We start from the raw sequence: 17999 nt of genomic DNA, 5'->3' as shown, positions 1-17999 counted from the left end.
TTTCGCCGTTTCCATGCCGATTTAAACGAAGGCGGAGCCTATGTTAGCGTGTAAAGTAATTATTATTGAATAGAAATAAGTATTTTTGACAACTTGAAAATGATTTTGTTTTATTTGTGAACAAAATTAGGAATAAAAAATGGGTTAAAAATATTAAGACAATACAAAAAAACAATGTGAAATTCAAATATCTGGCAAAGAAAGAGCGGCACTGGCTAGCCTATCAGCTAACTCATTGCCTAAAATCCCAACATGGGAATTGACATGAATCCATTGAATATTCAATCCCTGTATAACAACCTCTAGAATTTCGTAATCGTCGCGATCAGCTACCTCCTTTCGGTTACTATTCCTCCAACCAATGTTTTTCCACATTTTAATATTTCTTTTAACGCCTGAAGGAAATTCAATGTTAAAATAAAATAATAAAAGATACTTTATTTTCGGGAAAAAAATAAAAACCAAGTAATTAAAACATTAAAATGATTAAAATAATTAAAATAATTAAAATAAATAAATTGGTTTACGATTATTTACTTTGAATAACAGTTAAACTATCCGTGTGTAAAATTATTCGCTTGTTCATTATTTCGGGAAATGTTTTCACCTGCTCTAAGGCTCTAACAACCGCCTATATTTAATAAATAAATTAATTAAAATAATAATAATAAATAATTGAATAAAAAATAAAAAAGAAGACCCAGAGGAAACTTTAAACTAATGAAGATAATTAATTAATTAATTAATTAATTAGGGTTTAACATTGCTAATTACTAACGATAATTTCAGCTCTCATACTAGTTTGTCGCCCTTGTATTCTTTCACTTAAATTTCTGCGAAAAAAAAATAAAACGTGTAAATTAATTCAATTACTAATTAAGAAGTATTTAACATAAGTTAACGTAACCTACAACAAATGATTTTCCCCAAAATAAACACCAATACCAGCCTTATTGTCTTTACACGCGCCATCAGTGTAAATATAAATAGTATCCATTTCTAGAAATTTAATTTTTAATGTTGAATGAAAATTAAACTTTATTTATTTAATTTTAAAAATTAATTATTGGATGTATTAATTTAATCACCTTCTCCAGTATTAGTTTTGAATTTTTTTCTCGTCAAACTATCATATAATTGGGCCTCTTAAGAATCATCAAATTAGCAATTAAAAGATTAAATAACCGATGTCCTAGCTAATATCAGGAATTGATAAATATAAAAAAAAATTATACTTACTCCTCTTCCTTTTACGACTGCTCGCAGATTCTCTATTTACATTCAATGTGGAATGTTGGGGAACATAACTCGAGTGAAAAGTACATTGAGGAACATAGGTCGAATTCAGTGTGTTATGTTGAGGGACATAGCTCGAATTCACAGTGTTATGTTGAGGAACATAGGTCGAATTCACTGTTTTATGTTGAAGAACAGTCGAATTCACAGTGTTATGTTGAGGAGCATAGGTCGAATTCACTGTTTTATGTTGAGGAACAGTCGAATTCACTGTTTTATGTTGAAGAACAGTCGAATTCACAGTGTTATGTTGAGGAGCATAGGTCGAATTCACTGTTTTATGTTGAGGAACAGTCGAATTCACTGTGTTATGTTGAGGAGCATAGGTCGAATTCACTGTGTTACGTTGAGGAGCATAGGTCGAATTCACTGTGTTATGTTGAGGAACATAGCTCGAATTCACTGTGTTATGTTGAGGAACACAGCTCGAGTTTACAGTGTTATGTTGAGGAACACAGCTCGAGTTTACAGTGGAACTTTGAGGAACATGTGTTGAGTTCACAGTGGAACTTTGAGGAACATGTGTTGAGTTCACAGTGGAACTTTGAGGAACATGTGTTGAGTTCACAGTGGAACTTTGAGGAACATGTGTTGAGTTTACAGTGGAACTTTGAGGCAGATGAGTTGAGTTCACAGTGGAACTTTGAGGCAGATGAGTTGAGTTCACAGTGGAACTTTGAGGCAGATGTGTTGAGTTCACAGTGGAACTTTGAGGCAGATGTGTTGAGTTCACAGTGGAACTTTGAGGAACATGTGTTGAGTTCACAGTGGAACTTTGAGGCAGATGTGTTGAGTTCACAGTGGAGCATTGAGGCAGATGAGTTGAGTTCACAGTGGAACTTTGAGGAACATGTGTTGAGTTTACAGTGGAACTTTGAGGCAGATGAGTTGAGTTCACAGTGGAGCATTGAGGCAGATGAGTTGAGTTCACAGTGGAACAATGAGGAACATACTTTGGGTTTTGTAAAGGAATTGGTAAATTCTCTAAAGGGTCAATCTTGACCTCTAATATTATTTGAATATCATCATCATCATCTTCATCAGGCACTTCAAAGGGTCTTTCTTTTGTTCTTGCATTAAGTAAAGCTTGGAAATTGTAACTTTCACCACCGTTGTTTGTTCCTGATGTAACATCATCTAGAATCTTTACTTCATTGTCAGAGTTCTCGCTCTTATCATGGTTTAGTTTGTTTATTTCCAACAAAAAATGAACTTCATCATCTTCTTCCTTTTGAGTTTTTGTACAATCAGTCCCAGAATTGTCCTTTAAGAGATACTCTATCGCTTCGCATTCAGATTTAAACTTCTTGCAGCAACTTCCTGGATAGTTCATCACTTGCTCCTGACAACCTAGCCTAAAATAAGTATTTAGTAAACTTACCCATTTTAGTAAACAGACAAATAAATACCAAGTTGAATATACTCCCGGCACTCTGCCCCTCTTAACCGCGTAGTAAAACATTATGCCGCGTGAAAATGGAACCCTAAAGACGGCTCTAAAACAATAACATTATGGCTCTCAGAAAGCTACAAAACAACAAAGAAAAGGTTCAACACAACCACGTGCGCTTTACTTAAGCCTTGGCTAGTGGTTCAATCAATGATATATATTCTATCTCATTGGGTTCAATAACCTTAAGTAATATAATTTGTATTTGTTGAAATTAAGCTGTTTCAATGGAATTACTTACTTGAACCTTGGACTAAATAATGCCTTACCGGGACTAGACAGTCCATAAAAAACGCGGCTCACAAAAGCCATTAGTCCAAGCTTGAACGGTGATCTATATCGTTATAGTAATAATTCTTACATTATTATACCCGAAAACAATATACTAATTTAACTTATAGTCATTAGCAGTCTTGGAAATAGCACAGGTCCACAGGTCAAAAACCAGTTTATTAATTGCTCGGACCAGTTTTTTTATTGAAAATCCGGGGGTTACTGGTCCTTGGGGCCAGTTTATTAATTGAGAATTTTTATGAAAATTCAGGAGGGACCAGTTTAAAAATTCTAGTCATTATAAATTTCTACTCCACGGATATAGTCTCCTAGCCTTGACATTTTCTCATTCTTGCCTTCCTTTCTACAACCACAGCCCACTCGATCACGCTTTGGCTTCACACGCTTTAGATTATAGAAGCCCCTCCACACAATGTTTTTCCTATGTAAAAGCGCGTGTTGGTAATTTTGGGCATTTTCGCTCGAAAAATCCAAGGAGCCAGCTTTTAACATGACCGGCTATGGGAGGAACACAGTTATTTTGCCCTTATTTTGAAACTACTGGTGCAAACTTCTTGAAATTTTAAAGAGATGTGCAAAACAACGTTTGCTATGTTTTGGAAATTTTAAAAAGTTTCCCTTCTATAGTTTTTTTGTATAAATATTAGAACGAAAATTAGCCCTAATTAAAGGACTTGGTCTTGGAACGGTTTAATAAGTTTCTTCCGTTTCACTTGTTCGAATCTCTTGAAATTTTAGTGAGAGGCACATGGAACGGTTTTAAGTTATGATGCAAAGTTTCAAAGTTTTCAAAGAAACAATTCACTTCCAAAAAATTCATTAAAATTGTGCTTGTGCATAATCCTACAACCTATTTAGTCGCTTAGGAAAATTTTTAGGAAAAGGACTATTCGTTTTAAAAGTTCCAAATTTTCCACGATAATTTAATACCTTTCAATATGCCTTTCACTAAAATTTCAAGAGACTCGAACCAGTGATACTGAAGGAAACAAATTTAAACTGTTTGATACTAAGCCATTAAATTATGGTTAATTTTCGTTTTAATGTTGTTAGAAAAAGCTTTGTAAGAGAAAAACTTTGCACAAAAATACCACACATTATTTTGCAAATCTCATTAAAATTTCAAGAGATTTCAACCAGTATTTTCAAAATTAGGACCAAAAAACGGTGTTCCCACTAATGACGGAAATGTTAAGAGTAAACTCTGATTTTTGACATAATTTTGCATCTATAGCCCGATCGAATGGGGCTGTGCGTCAACGAAATACTCCCTTAATTTTTCAATAGGATTAGTAAAAAATAAATAAGGGATAGGGTCACTGGTCCCAAAAACCAGTTGAATATTGTAGACGCTGGGGGTCACTGGTCCCGAGGACTAGTTTCAAAAAAATCCTTATTTCCAAGACTGGTCATTAGTACGAGCGTAACAATAAGCAACATTATAGTCATCAGTTGGCGCGTAACAATAACAAGACCGAAAACAGCACGACTGAACGAAGCAGACGACGCGTAAAATTCAAAAAACTGAATTGGGTGAACTGAAATTAATGCTTTATTTCTAGAAAATACATGTTTCCCATTTCGCCAAGTTTTCTTAAAACAAAATCGGTTTGTTTTTTTTAAGACTGATTTCTTTGAAAATGTAATCAAAATTATACTGCGATAAAAAAAAAAGAAAAAACTTAAATACTCTTTAAAAATACAACGCGACTGCACACTACCGGTATTGAAAACACGGGGGTTTTAAAAAACAGCTTAGAACTAAAAAAAAAAATTAAAATTAAAATTAAAACCAAAAAGGTTAAAACGACACGAAAAACGTTCGTTTACCTTTTTCAATTGAATTCGTACAAAAACACCCAAAATGGCACTTGTAATTTTTTTATCCGCTTAACCTCGAACTCCATTTGTTTTTTTTTTCTTCAATTTTTTTTACTCCTTTAGCCTTACGTTCGTAAAAAAGAATATAGTAATTGGAGGATTTATTATTATTTTTAAAACAATATATAATATATATATTTATTCATATGTATATAAGTTATTCACGACTAATTATATTTATACGAGTTTAGTTATATTTATATCTTATATACTGCAAGCAAAACTGGCTTTTTATATTTCATTATATATTTTTTTTCCCATATTTTTTTAATGTGCCCTAGAGCTGCCACAATATAGCCTTAGATTAGCGGAAACAAACGACCTTTTATTTAATTTTATTACGTTGTTATTTTGTTGTTATTTATTTATTTAGTTATTTTTTTTTAATTATTTTAGTAATAAATGAATTGATGTTTTAATATATATATTTTTTTCCTTAATTAGACTTTTGTTGTTTGAAATTGTCTTATGACAAAGATCATCGCCGCGATTCGCCTAACACTCACTAGATGGCAGTCGGTGATTAGATGAAATACTTTGGATTCGAAAAACTTCGAAGACCATATACATATACGTCACTTCCTCCATTTCAAATCTAACCAATCACGTTAATTTTTTCCCTTATCTCCTTTGGATCTTCGTAATTTAAAGCCCACGTGTTTCATCTACTAACCAATTATGTGTTAGCTGAAACGAATTTCATCTATGACGTATTCTCAGCTACACATTGGAATTTTTATTTTATATAATATATATAATTATCTTCAAAAAATTGGTTTTATTTTTTTTCCCTAGGTTTTTAATAGAAAATCTTTTTCTCTTTGTAAGAACATACTGATAAGTAATCCAAAGTCTCACGGTTAAAATGTATTTTTTTTTAATGTAATAAAACTTAATTTTAAATATTGACGTACCCTAAATAGTGGTTAGTTTTGCGCATGTCTCTTAATTATTTTTTTAAAAATATTTAAATACTTAATAATTCAGCGAAATTCGTAAAAACTCTACTAAGCCAGTTTAATTTTTTTTAATTTCAAATAAATAAAGTTTAACCCTTTTTAGCTTAGGCTTAACACATTTAATACCTACCAATTTTTAGAGTTTTTCTTAAATTTCTTTTTAAAAATTAAGAATTAAAATCTTATTAATTAAGCCAATTTGAAATAAAAAATATATTTACATTGTTAAAGGGGGAAGGGAGGGGAATTGAAAACACCGGGGTTTTCATTCGGGGGTTTTTTTTTTTTTTTTAAACTTACAACAGGTTTTACAACAACTCTATCCCTTTTTTGTTTATATTTTGTTTAGTATTTATTTATTTATTTATTTATTTATTTATTTCACTGTGGGTTAAAAACTAAAATAAACAATTTTGTTTGTTTTTTGTCAAAGGGGTGTGTAATAGTAGTATACTGAGTATCAGAGACCATTCGTGATGACGAAGTAATGAAACTCCTGGAAGATATATTTCATTTAGTTTTAACTTCAATTATACGTTATACCACTTTAATGATATTTTATTATTTTTTTTATTGTTGTGTTTACGGAATTTGTCTGATCTATGACATTTATATATTCCATATTGAATTTCTACACCGAAACCAACCATTGTTGTTTTAATTATTTATTTATTTATGTATTATTTATTTATTTATTTACTTACTTTTATTATCCACTGTACGGAGACCCTAAAATATTTTTCACTGAAAACTGACGTAATATATTTCAAAAACTTACTTATAATAATATATAGAATTATGGTATATATTTTTGTTTGGTTTATACGGATAATATTAGAGTAAACTATATTATTAAATAGTTTCCATTAAAGGGATTAGGAGTTGACGAAAATTTAAGTAAAAAGACTTTGAGGAAACGATTATTAATATATTGATAATTAAAAATTTTAAGGGTGTACGAGGTGGAATTTTGGTTATTATTATTATTATAATCTTATTGTTAAGATTTATCCTGTTTAATTTTTTTAAACCCCTTTAACTAATCAAACCATTCGAAATTTGTTCACGTCCTTGTCAGCATTCTACTAATTCGGGACCCCGGCCCGGTACTTGGCCGTCAGTTGTCGGGGCCCCGTCTGATTGGTTAGATTGACCATCAGCCTGATCGCCTTCCGGAGTCGGAGTTGCCTGAGGGTTATCCTCCAATGGGCTCGCTTTAACGTCGTCTTGCTGCGGCGAAGACAGCTCCCCGTTTATTCGGCTTCCTTGTTCCTCATTCTCTTCCGATACAGGAGGAACCGAAGACGATTGGGTTTCACTGTTAGGTGTTGGCGATGCCGCGGGTACTGGGCTCTAACATTAATAAAAAAAAACAATTAGGGTATTTATATTAAGAAAAATTGACATTGCGTAAGAGAAACACCGAAAAAATGTTTTGGTGTATTGAGGGATAAACATTTCTACAGGGGCTCATAGAAAATATATGGAAACTAAAACCCCTGAACTGCGCTTCCCCACATAGCAACGTTTCGGTACAAAAGGGTACTTTGTAAAATTAATGGGAAATACGACACGATGTTTTATATAGTAAACTAATCAATAATTTCGTAAATATAAGTTGTTTAAAAATAACCAAGGTCTGGTAATCGTCTAACATCAAAAATCAAACTCAATCTTATCTTGAGAAATAGCAGATGGCTTCCAAAACCCAAAAAATACCAGAACTAGAAAAACGACATTACCAATTTATAAGGTATACCTTATTTTTTATTTAAACACGGGGTTCAGGCCGTTTTTACGAAGGACTAGGGGTAGTTTATGAATAGGCTTAACGGGGAAAGCTTATCCAAGGCGAGAGTTGCGAAGCTCACAGTCTCCGAAAGAATGGTTCGTGAATGTAAAAAGGAATGGATAAAAAGAAACGTACGCGAGTTTCGGATCCTTGTACGCTTTCCATGTCGGAGCCGACTAACGATCCAATTTTGGGAGAAGCTCTCTCTTTGAAGTTCAACTTCTCCGTCTTGATTTGGACGTTACCACCGCCTGGTTTGTGCTTAACATTGTCCAGAGATCCGACTTTGGACGCGGCTTTCTCTTTGAAATCCACTTTGTGCGTTTCCACCTGCGTATATAACGGACACCCCCGAAAAAGCCAAGACACATTAAACCAGAAACAAAACAGAGTTTCAGTTCTCGACTCGATTAATAATATAAATTCTACCCCCAAAAGATTAACAATATAAGCGTAAGTTCATAAGATACGTTCCATAAGTTTGTCACTGATTACTTAGAGCTTGTCGTGAAGTGACGTGGGCCATAGATTGGAGGTAAAGCGACGCCTGGTGAGGCGCTGTCAAAGGCTTAGTTAGTTCAGACTAAATAGGAGCTAGATGGACTCCAAAACTACCCGAGTATAGTCTGTAATTTTCGCTTGTCGTTCTCCCTGGAACTAGCTCTCAGTAAGTCTCTAGCATTACGAAGTATATGTAGAGTCATACTTGTAATAAAACATATCTTATAAACTTATGCTACAACCAAATCATTTATACAAATCTATCACGAATATAGTTGCTTAAAAGTTAACATTTCTTCAAGGAAACGATGGTTACATTTATATTCGTGGAATGTTTGTATAAATTCATGGTATTTTATGTACGATAACACCTATTTTGTCACTCGAAAAATCCGGTTGTATATTTAATTAGCTGTCGAATGATAACGCGGTTTTTAATTAAAAACGTTTATCAAATGACCTACTTTTTTGGAGTAAAAACCAGGTGTTGTCGTACATTGTCTAATTAATATTAAATACAGAATTATTTGTTAGATATTAGTGCGATTGATAGTTCAATTCGTGTGAGAGTAATGTTAAATTGTACGTGTTCAAATATTAAATCACTTCAGAAATGTAACTTATACCGTGTCAAAATTTTAATCATTTCTGAAATGTAAATAATCCCATGTTCAAACGTCACACATGCATTATACCATTATTATTTGAAATGATTATACTTTGAACACGTATTATATAACGTCTGTTACTCAAATGCAACAAGAGCAATTCACATTAAATTAAATGAGTCGATTTTAGTGAACAAAGGGTTAAAAAATAAACATAATTAATAAAATCAAAATTAAGTGACGATAGACCAAGACAATTTTCAGGCCCATAAGTGTAAGTTATAGAAACAAAATATTAAAAATAAACAAAACGAAAGAGGGATAGAGTGTTAACGGAAAGAAAGGACCTACGAGCACCAAATATTTCTATTTTTCCAAGGTGTAAAAGTTACGAGAGGTAATCTTTCTTTTACAACTTTGAAATTGGGTTTAAAATACTCGTTGCTCATTGGTTAGAACAAGTAAGGTGGTGAAGGATAGCCAGCAAAGTGGGCCTATGATAGGACATACCGACCAAGCGGAAGATTTGTGACAATTATTTATAGTTGTCGCTTTTTTTTTATAAAGAGAAGGATAATAATATATATAGATCACACCACAGAATAAAATGTTCACAACGAAATAAGAGATAATATATGATGAAGGCGATGACGAAATGAAGAGTTTTCCCGTTTTTGTTTTAATTGTTGTACACTCATTATTGTATCTTAATTATTCCATTTTTTGGACTGAAAATATTGAAATGAAAATAATTTTTTTTTTAATTTAAATTTAAAAAAAGGTTGTTTTACTCTTTACCTTTATTAAAAATATGCCTAATTTTAATTTGAAATTAACCTAAATTGATTAGTTTTACTTTAATTTCGATTTAGTTACTCTTAAAAGTATACTAGAGTATAGTATTCAGTCCAAAAAAAGGTTTTTTATTTTAAATCTGACGCTATAGACTTAATTACGTAGTGGTGTGTGTTCATATAATATACGTACACTTCCGCTAGTTGGCTGGCTAGCCAAAGGTGAATCGCTCTATGCAAATGGATACATGAAAAAGAAATTAGGACTCTTTATTATTCGAAACTTGTCTAACAGGATTATTTTATTAATTTTAACCCTTCTTCCCCCCCCCCCACTGCACAAACATCTATAGGAATCTATAGGACGTTCATTTGACGAAGACGTAATTAAAAATGATACAATACTATTACGTTAATTGGGGACAATATTGTTTCATTATTAATTAGCAAATCAATAAATATTAATTGGTAAAATTCTCATAATCACAATCAAATATAATACACAAAACAAAAAGACTAAAAAATTTAAAAAACAATTTTCCGAATTTTCCTAATTCTTACCAAATTTGTAGGGTAAACAAACCGCAAACATTCAATTTCGTTATATTTTTAGGTGTTTTAAATTATGATCCTGGTTATTTATAAATTGCGGTTTGAATACGACTTTAGCACCGTCTAAATTTATTCAATGACGTATCGGGACGGTGCTAAAGTTAGGCGACTGCGACTTAAACTTTCGCCCCGTTAACGATATAAATTCGTCCGAGACTTACCTTGACTTGACCACCCCCCGCTTGGTGTTTAATATGGTCTTTGGAGCCCACTTTGGGCTGAGCCTTCTCCTTGAAATCTAGTTTGACCACCTGAATCTTCTTATCACCGCCGCCGGGTTTATGGGTAGCGTTGTCCAGGGAACCAACTTTAGGGGCGGCACTCCATTCGAGTTTCTTGGACATCACCTTCTTGTCGCCACCGCCCGGCTTGTATTTAAGGTTGTCCAGAGATCCAATTTTGGATTTGACGTTCCGTACGTTAGGTGGTGGAGCTTGTCCAACTGGAGCTTTGATCGGTGGAAGCTCTACAGTAAACAAAACGAAACCATTTAACCCTAACTATGTTTGTGGTACGTTGTAACCACACTGGCCGCCATGGGCAACCAAGGATAATAACGGCGTCAAACATTTGGACGATCTTTTAAGCTACATAGAGGTTGAGAGAAAGATACTAGTATGACGTATATGTCACAATATGCACATTCCATCGAGCCGCGTTACAGCTGCATCTCATAAGCCTTGGCCAATGATAACCCATTATCTTAATGAAACTGGAATAAATATCACACTTAAGCCTCTTCAAAGCGTTAAACGGCTGACTCCCAGGCTACGTAATGGTGCCAGTTATTCAACCATTTCAGTAATTTTTCCCCAGCAGGATAAGTCAGCTAGTTACGTACATTTTAATATAAAAACGTCAGCTTTGAAACGTTAATCCCCTAGACGGAGATTAGTGCGGGATCGTTTTCACCCTTATTTAGAGTACCTGTACAGTAAAACGACTTAAAAATTAACATTCCAGCCATGAGCGCTGGACTAAAGGCGACTGCCACTGCCGACGCGAAGTGAAGAGCGGGGGAGGGGGCTCTTCTTTGCGGGGATTAAGATCATACGGAACGTCGCGGGTGATCGGGGTAATGTCACTAGCAATAAAGGCACCCAAATTTCCAAAGGAGTAAGTAAGTCCACTCATATATATATCCTGGAACGACCCAAGAATAAGACCCAAGAACTCCTTTGGAAATGAGCACACGGTTTATTTCTCGTGGCCCCTTTCGCTTTGATTCTAAAAGCGAGAACCGAGTGATAATTACTCCTGAGAAGGGACATGAAAAGAATTCTCATTAGACGTCCGAAATTAAAAAGAAGCAGCCTCTTAGTCTCTTCAACAAGCAATAAGAATCTTCCCAAAAGTTTAATTTCCAGTAATTAAAAAGGCCAACCAACAAATTTGAGATCCTTAGGCGCGTTAAGCCGTAAATAGACCGGCCGTTTCTCTTTAAAATGACGCGGGAGTTATACCTACACCATTCCCAAAATAGACCCAATGAATTCTTCAGAGGCACTCTTCACTACTTACTAATTATTCTATATTAAATACTCAAAGGGAAGCCACTATAATTAATTAAAGGTTATTGAAAGCAATGCCTTTGAAAGTTCCTCGCAAATGTTTCTGGTCTTACTCGGCAACAAACCCTCAGAGTTGATCTTGTAACCTACATTTACGAATTTTTGGTTTTCGTTCGAAAGCATCAAAGATTTATAAAAGAGAATAACAATTTACAAATTATATACGTCACGTTTTTCCGGGAATCTATTTCCGAAAGGTAGAGAGAGCTCTAAGAATCAACTCACTTTCAATTTGGCAGACCCGAATCGCTAAAAGCAAATTTGACGTGTCTTAACACAAAATTTTCCTATCTAAGGATTTATAAAGTCCGTTATATAGCGATGCTAGACCGACTACCGCTAATGGATCTTCACTGAATCACTTTGATGCCTTAAAAACTAAAAAAAGAAAGAACTATAGGCTTACAAATTGATCCAGACATCACCTATAAATTTATAACTATAAGTTTTCGACTTGTACGAGTCTTCAGAGTTGGTAACAAAATAGAAGGGATTCGTAAACAGAGGTTAGAACCATTGGGAAAGGGGTTAAATGACATCACTCTCCCATAATTCCTCTCGATAAGACAATAGAAATTAGGCACGTGACTAAGAAGAGGCGTAGTGCCCGCCGATGTCTTCTTTAAGTCCCTGTAACTTATGTTTATAAACTTATTTAACAAGAAAAAATATTAACGTATACCAGGGGTAAATAACGAAAGGAGTTAGAGACGCTAGCTTCCGTAGTGTAGAATACAGTGGGACTTTCAAACGTAGACACAGAAAAGAGAAAACGCCTCGGTCGCGCCGCCTATAATTCAAAATAAGTATGATATTTTCCAACCAATAGCGTGGCAGCAAAGATTCGAAAGGCATGCTGGGATATCAATTTTCTAATGTCTGCTAGTATTCGTCTGCTAGTGTTCGTCTGCTTACGACTGAGTGACAATTAGGCTTAGAGTAAAGCTTATTCATTAAGGTGCACTTGGATTAGAAACATGCAACTTTAAAGTTGGTAAATTCCTTATTCGATAATGAAATGGAATTAAATGTCGTTTTTGCATCCTTCAATATAGTTTTAGTTGTTTTAATTTCTTTAGTCATAGATACAGTCGATGATCCTGATCCCACAGTTCCCACTAAGCCTTGGCTCACTGGGCCGACTCTGTCTGTAACCGCGCACTTACGGCAAAACAAGTTTGATCACATTTTGAGGATTTCCCCGGCTTCAAATTGCAAATTGTTGACTTATCTTTCTTCTTTAATTAAATCGCTGTTTACTCGCGATTGAATATAATAATTATATTGGGTTGATTTATGAGACGACTTCACAACATCGACACCCGCCATTTTACTTTACCCAGAATACCTTGCGGCGCGAGATTTTAAGGCAAAACTTTTAAGGTTCTGGTCTTATTTACAATACAGTTCCAAAGATGGCACTACGTTAGTTACAAATTCTATGACGTTTCAAGGTCCCACTGTATTCTACACTACGGAATCTAGCGTCTGTAACTCCTTTCGTTATTTACCCCTGCGTATACTAAAAGAGTAAATACATCTTCTTTTTCGCTGCAAAAACCCGCCAATTGATTTATTCGCTACCAATATCTTATAAGATGAGCTAAGTATCTCAAAGACAGTAGAAAAAAATTGAACCGCATGCTTAAGTTTAAAAAAAAGCGACTACTAGAAGCAACCAGCGTGAATAATCAACTTGAGTAACTACGTAAATGCATTAACGATGAATTGTTTAAGGGGTTTTTTTTCTACGTGTTATCTATCAAACAAGAGGATGTGATGTCGTTCCAATCAAGAAGAAAGCTTGGGTTTTATTTTTAAATCATCGCTGTGTCTTTCTTTGTAATATAAAAAAAAGCTAGCGTAAATAAATCAAGACGTGATTTTTAAGAGCAGGAAGACTTAACTGGGCTTTACTTCCGAGTTTAGGCTTAACGCGTGGTATAATTAGAAAAGGTATCTTTGACTTACTCTTTTGTTCGGACCCAGGAGTACGAGCCGATTTCGAGGGCGAAGTGACTCCATTTTTACTACCAGACGTGGTGGATTTCTTTGGAGATTCGCCACTGACTGGTTTCTTAGGGCTGGAAGCGACGCTTGTTGGCTGAAAATTCAAAAGAAAAACCGAAGTTCATTAGACGTAATAGCTTATGTCTAATTTTAATAAAGAACACGTTTATATTTAAATTTTAGTCATGAATAAGAGCTTACTGTAAGTTTTAACATTGAGAATCGATTAAAAAATAATTGGGCCTAATTTGAATAATTATTACGCTCGAGATTATCTGGCTCGTGAATAAAAACCGATGGGCAATTTCGATTACAATCTCGAGCTAATTAGAGCCGAACTTTTACAGATGGTTTCACCTTTTAAAATTTCAATCTAGGCCTAAGACACGTAGGCCTACGTTTACCCAACGATTTCTATGGTCTACCCAACGTTAATTTCATCATAGACATTGGTAATATCGGAACATATCTTAAAACTTATGCTGATATCCATATAAAAATAAATTACCTTCTCTGGTTTCTTTGATTCCGGAGTTGACGTTCTTTCTGAAAACGAAAAAAAGAAAAGAAAATTAAACTCATTAAATTCAAGAAAACTGGGACATCAAATAAGTTGATTAAAAATCAAACAAATCCTATTTTAAACAGGCCTGAAAAAAATCTTATTTACTGCCCGGGTAAGGAAAGTAATCTCATAGGAGAACATTATCAGCTAAGGCGCAAAAAAAAAACATCTAACGAAATAAAATTCATTTATGCAGAATTTTTCATGTGGGGTTTAAGCACGAGTAAAAAAGGCTTAACTTTCTTCAGTATAGAGGATGGAAGTAAGTTCAAGTAATCTACGAGAGGGTTAGGCGTCGCAACGTTACGCTGTAGCCATTCATGGTTGTCATACGCAGGTGGATGAGTTCCCTTTTTTTAGGATATGACTAATGTCCCAGGGACAGAGAAAGGGGTTAGAATGTACGTGGGTTCGGGCATTTTTCTTCTTCGTCCCCAAAGATCCTGAACCCTGCAATAAACCTCTTTTCCATTCGAAAAGACTCGAGATTAAAGATTTCAGAACAGGCACCTGCGAAAAGAGATGACACCAAGGCACGATATCGTCCCATCTTCCCCCAGTAACCTAGCTTTTTCATCTCGTAGAAGTTCATTGATTGAAGTAAAACAAGTCTGTTCGAAAGGCTACGGGTATATTTCTCTCTCACAAAAGTTCAGTTGAGGTTCAGTGTTTTACATTAGGTAATGAACATCTGGTACTAGTTACTAGACAGACTCAAGGATCAGCTACCGCTACACGGTACGTACGGCTCAGGGCTAGCTCTTTCTCGATGACAAAAGGGGTTTAAATGTGAAGAAGAGAAACGGGGGCAGGTCAACGGACCCCTAAACATTCCGATCTGTCTTTTCTGAACTATGACATTTAATTAAAAAGTCAACTTGCATTATTATTCACAATGTATGTATGTGTGTGTGGAAATCCAACATCTGGATCCCAAATAGCTTTTAATATGAATCAGTGATTGGTTAAAGGGTTGGAGCAAACCGAAAATTAATTTTAAAGTTTGTCACAAGGTTCTTTTATTCAGGCTTCAGGAAACCCCCTAAAAGTCCAAATTAAACAAGAACTTGTACTTGTTAAGCCTAATTGGAAAATGAAAATAGAATATCACGTGTGATTTTTGAAGCGCCAATATTGAATGACCTTACGTTTGACCTCTTCTACACGTTCTTCGGTCAATTTCTTCATTTTCTTGCACTCTAATAAATATTTACGAGCATTATAAAAACAATTCTTTCATACAACAACTTAGGTCTGAGATTCCAGTTGTGTTTGTTTAACCCAAACAGTTATTTTCATCTAAGCACTGTTCTCCAATTCCCAAAGAGAGAAACCGCAATCTTAACGGGCGAATAGACATTAGGCGGTAGACGAAATTGGCCTATTTCTTAGAGCCGCTGAAGCAAAGGGTAATTTCTCAGACGGTTGAATGTGACGCGGCGCACCCTCGTAATAATGATGGGAAAAAGGGTTAAAATATTCATCTTCATTCTACCCAGAGTACCAGATTCTCTAGGCGGGGCCAGAAAGATTAAACGGGCGATGGGAGCACACCGACGAAAAGTAAGAGAAGTTAAGGTGAGGCAATGCGGTTTTTAGAAATGGGACACCTAAAGTAAGGAGGAGGAAGCTATCAGGTAACTGTGTCCGGAACACATAAAGGTAGGGTACATTCTGGAGTGGAGAAGAGAGTAGAACGATTACAGTTCAAGAACCGTTTGCGTGCGCATGTTACGCTGGTCGTTTTAGATCACCAACAATAGGTATATAAGATATTTCCTTAAGTATGACACTACTACGTCACTTCATGACAAGCTCTAAGTAACCAGTGGAAAACTTATGGAACATATCCTATGAACTTGAACAGTCTATAAAGTGAATATTTCTGTCCATGATTATCTTGAAGGTTTTACTTCAGGTAATGTACCACCACTCCGCGGGTACCTATTACTCTTTATTACCCAGACACGTCCCAAACCTTCTTCATCCATCCCTTTTTTATTACAGCCTCTAGGAACATTCTCTATTTGTAAAGTCATCAAACCCTAGCTGGTGGTGCTGGTAACTTGGACCTATAGGGAGGAAGAGAAGATACCACCGTAACTACACCAAGGCTTCGCTTTTCGCACCAAATTGCCAAAGGTTATTGCTTTCGTTCGCGTTATCCTACCCCCTAAGTTTGGTAAATATATTAGTTTTCTAGTTTTGTCGCCATGATGCCACGTTGCTTTTAGAGCACAAATATCGATTTTCCGGAAATATATTAATGACTTTGTCGAGATCGCGTTCGAAATCGTGTTAATTTAACTTGGGCTGTGGGAATATTTGGCTATATTGTTACGCGCGAGTATTGCAGCTTATGACAAAACCCTTTCAGAAACACTCTGTACACGGATTTAAAATAAACTAATAATATTTACGCGGAAAGTTCGAATAAGTCGTTTAAATCCACTGAGAAAAACGAAATCTGCAAACAAACTTCTTCTTTCTTAAATAATTCAAACTCGTAAATACTAAATCTTCAAAGGAAAAGATAAAACGAATCTTGAATATTTTAAGAGTGTCTTAAAGCTCTTATTAATTATTTTAGGAAAAATAGGTTATTTAGGCTATACAATGCAGATTTTAATCGCGAATGAAAAGTAAACAATGCAAACGAATGCATATATACCAGCCATTCTTGTATCGTCTTATCGGTATAGCGAGCGAGCGATAAGTAAGCGCAACTTCGCGCTTAGTCAAGCGAAAAAACACGTAACACTCTTTCCATATTCTAGCACGAAGCCCAAGCTGAATCTGGAATTCAGAGAATGTCTCGTTCCTTCGTTTGTACCAAAAGCGAGCGGTCGACGGCCTCCAGCCAGATTAGGTCCTGGGGCCCCAAAAAAGACAGAGTGAAACCATAAGAAAGAGAGTAAGGGCTTATACGATCGCGTTTCAGGCCGAGTTTGCACCGAATAATAATAACTGTTTCTTATACCGTATTCATCCGCTGTACCTTCTGAACTGTTGTACTTTTAGGATGAAATAGATTTCTGATAAGAACGAAAGTACTATGCTATATACGGTTTTTTTCCGAATGGCACAGATTTCTAACAAGAATCCTATTATCCCAAACGAAAGAATAAATAAAAAAATGAATGCTTCAGCTAACGCGAGAAGGCTCTCTAGTTAATTCGGTATTTGATATGACTTATGCTAAAATGTCACGCCTTAAGATGTATATGCATTTAGCTTGCAAATTTAAAGCGATGAAACATTTAAATTCGCAAAATACAGATGCTTTAAATTTCTGTAGGCCTATTTGAATATTTAAAAAATTAAAAATCAAAAATACTAACAGTTCATCGTGAAATGAAGGGCAACTTTAAGAGCGAGCTAGCCTGTGAGAATTCAATCAATCCCGTAGGGGTAAGAGGTTCGGTTTAGCAGACGCCAGTAAACCAATGGCGGATGGTGCAGTAGTCCTCGTTTTTAAGACTAGTAATTTAATATTTAAGACTATTTTGTAATAAGAGATGGTGAATTTTTTTTTAAATATTATTCCTTTTATATTTAGAAAAAGGCCGTTCTTTTAAGGTATGATGCTAGGTTACCGGTATTTTTCCTTTAAATTATCGGGAAAATTCGCCTGTCTTTGCAATAACTTACAAAAGAGGTCAAAGT

At 34.9% G+C, this 17999-nt stretch overlaps 2 protein-coding genes across 15 annotated transcripts in view; both read right to left on the bottom strand.

Moving 5' to 3' along the window:
* Window positions 1-82: 82 nt before the first annotated feature.
* Window positions 83-4527, bottom strand: LOC149650658 (uncharacterized). Of its 12 annotated transcripts, XM_089847232.1 has the most exons (9): window positions 4479-4504; window positions 2988-3080; window positions 2706-2792; window positions 1240-2651; window positions 1089-1145; window positions 912-999; window positions 779-833; window positions 538-631; window positions 83-395 (listed from the first exon to the last, which is right to left on the bottom strand). In XM_089847232.1, exons 1-9 carry the CDS (start codon window positions 4487-4489, stop codon window positions 184-186), a joined length of 2109 nt encoding a protein of 702 aa, XP_089703358.1. In that variant the 5' UTR covers window positions 4490-4504; the 3' UTR covers window positions 83-183. The 12 variants fall into 12 exon arrangements, with proteins under 12 accessions (XP_089703358.1, XP_089703355.1, XP_089703363.1 ...); XM_089847229.1 differs by having other exon boundaries at window positions 1240-2792; window positions 2988-3154; window positions 4457-4527; XM_089847237.1 differs by lacking the exon at window positions 2706-2792 and having other exon boundaries at window positions 2988-3154; window positions 4457-4527.
* A 42-nt stretch (window positions 4528-4569) lies between these two features.
* The window catches only part of tau (microtubule-associated protein tau), a 33804-nt gene continuing 20374 nt past the window's right edge, over window positions 4570-17999 (bottom strand). The window contains exons 3-9 of one of the 3 annotated variants that reach the window (XR_016370921.1): window positions 14277-14314; window positions 13730-13862; window positions 10349-10653; window positions 9769-9807; window positions 7808-8002; window positions 4871-7233; window positions 4570-4801 (exon numbers count right to left, since the gene is read on the bottom strand). Coding sequence is in view for 2 of the 3 variants with exons in the window: in XM_089847218.1 (XP_089703344.1) it covers window positions 6955-7233; window positions 7808-8002; window positions 9769-9807; window positions 10349-10653; window positions 13730-13862; window positions 14277-14314 (989 nt within the window). In the remaining variant the exon portion in view is untranslated. Of the gene's footprint in view, window positions 7234-7807; window positions 8003-9768; window positions 9808-10348; window positions 10654-13729; window positions 13863-14276; window positions 14315-17999 lie in introns of all 3 variants that reach the window. The other 2 variants (XM_089847218.1, XM_089847219.1) reach the window with 2 other exon arrangements.

Source organism: Phalangium opilio, unplaced genomic scaffold (assembly GCF_054372755.1).
Source record: "Phalangium opilio isolate 3A_F unplaced genomic scaffold, DU_Popi_V2 ptg000082l_1, whole genome shotgun sequence".
NCBI classification, from domain to species: Eukaryota; Metazoa; Arthropoda; class Arachnida; order Opiliones; family Phalangiidae; genus Phalangium; species Phalangium opilio.
The sequence above is the reverse complement of the archived record's forward strand: the minus strand, read 5'-3'. Positions and strand labels throughout refer to the sequence as shown.

Coding starts and splice junctions, on each gene's coding strand:
- LOC149650658 (XM_089847228.1), bottom strand. Junction 2,793..2,987: donor TTATTTAGTCCAAGGTTCAA/GTAAGTAATTCC, acceptor TTATTGTTTTAG/AGCCGTCTTTAGGGTTCCAT. Junction 396..537: donor TAGTTTAACTGTTATTCAAA/GTAAATAATCGT, acceptor AATTTCCTTCAG/GCGTTAAAAGAAATATTAAA.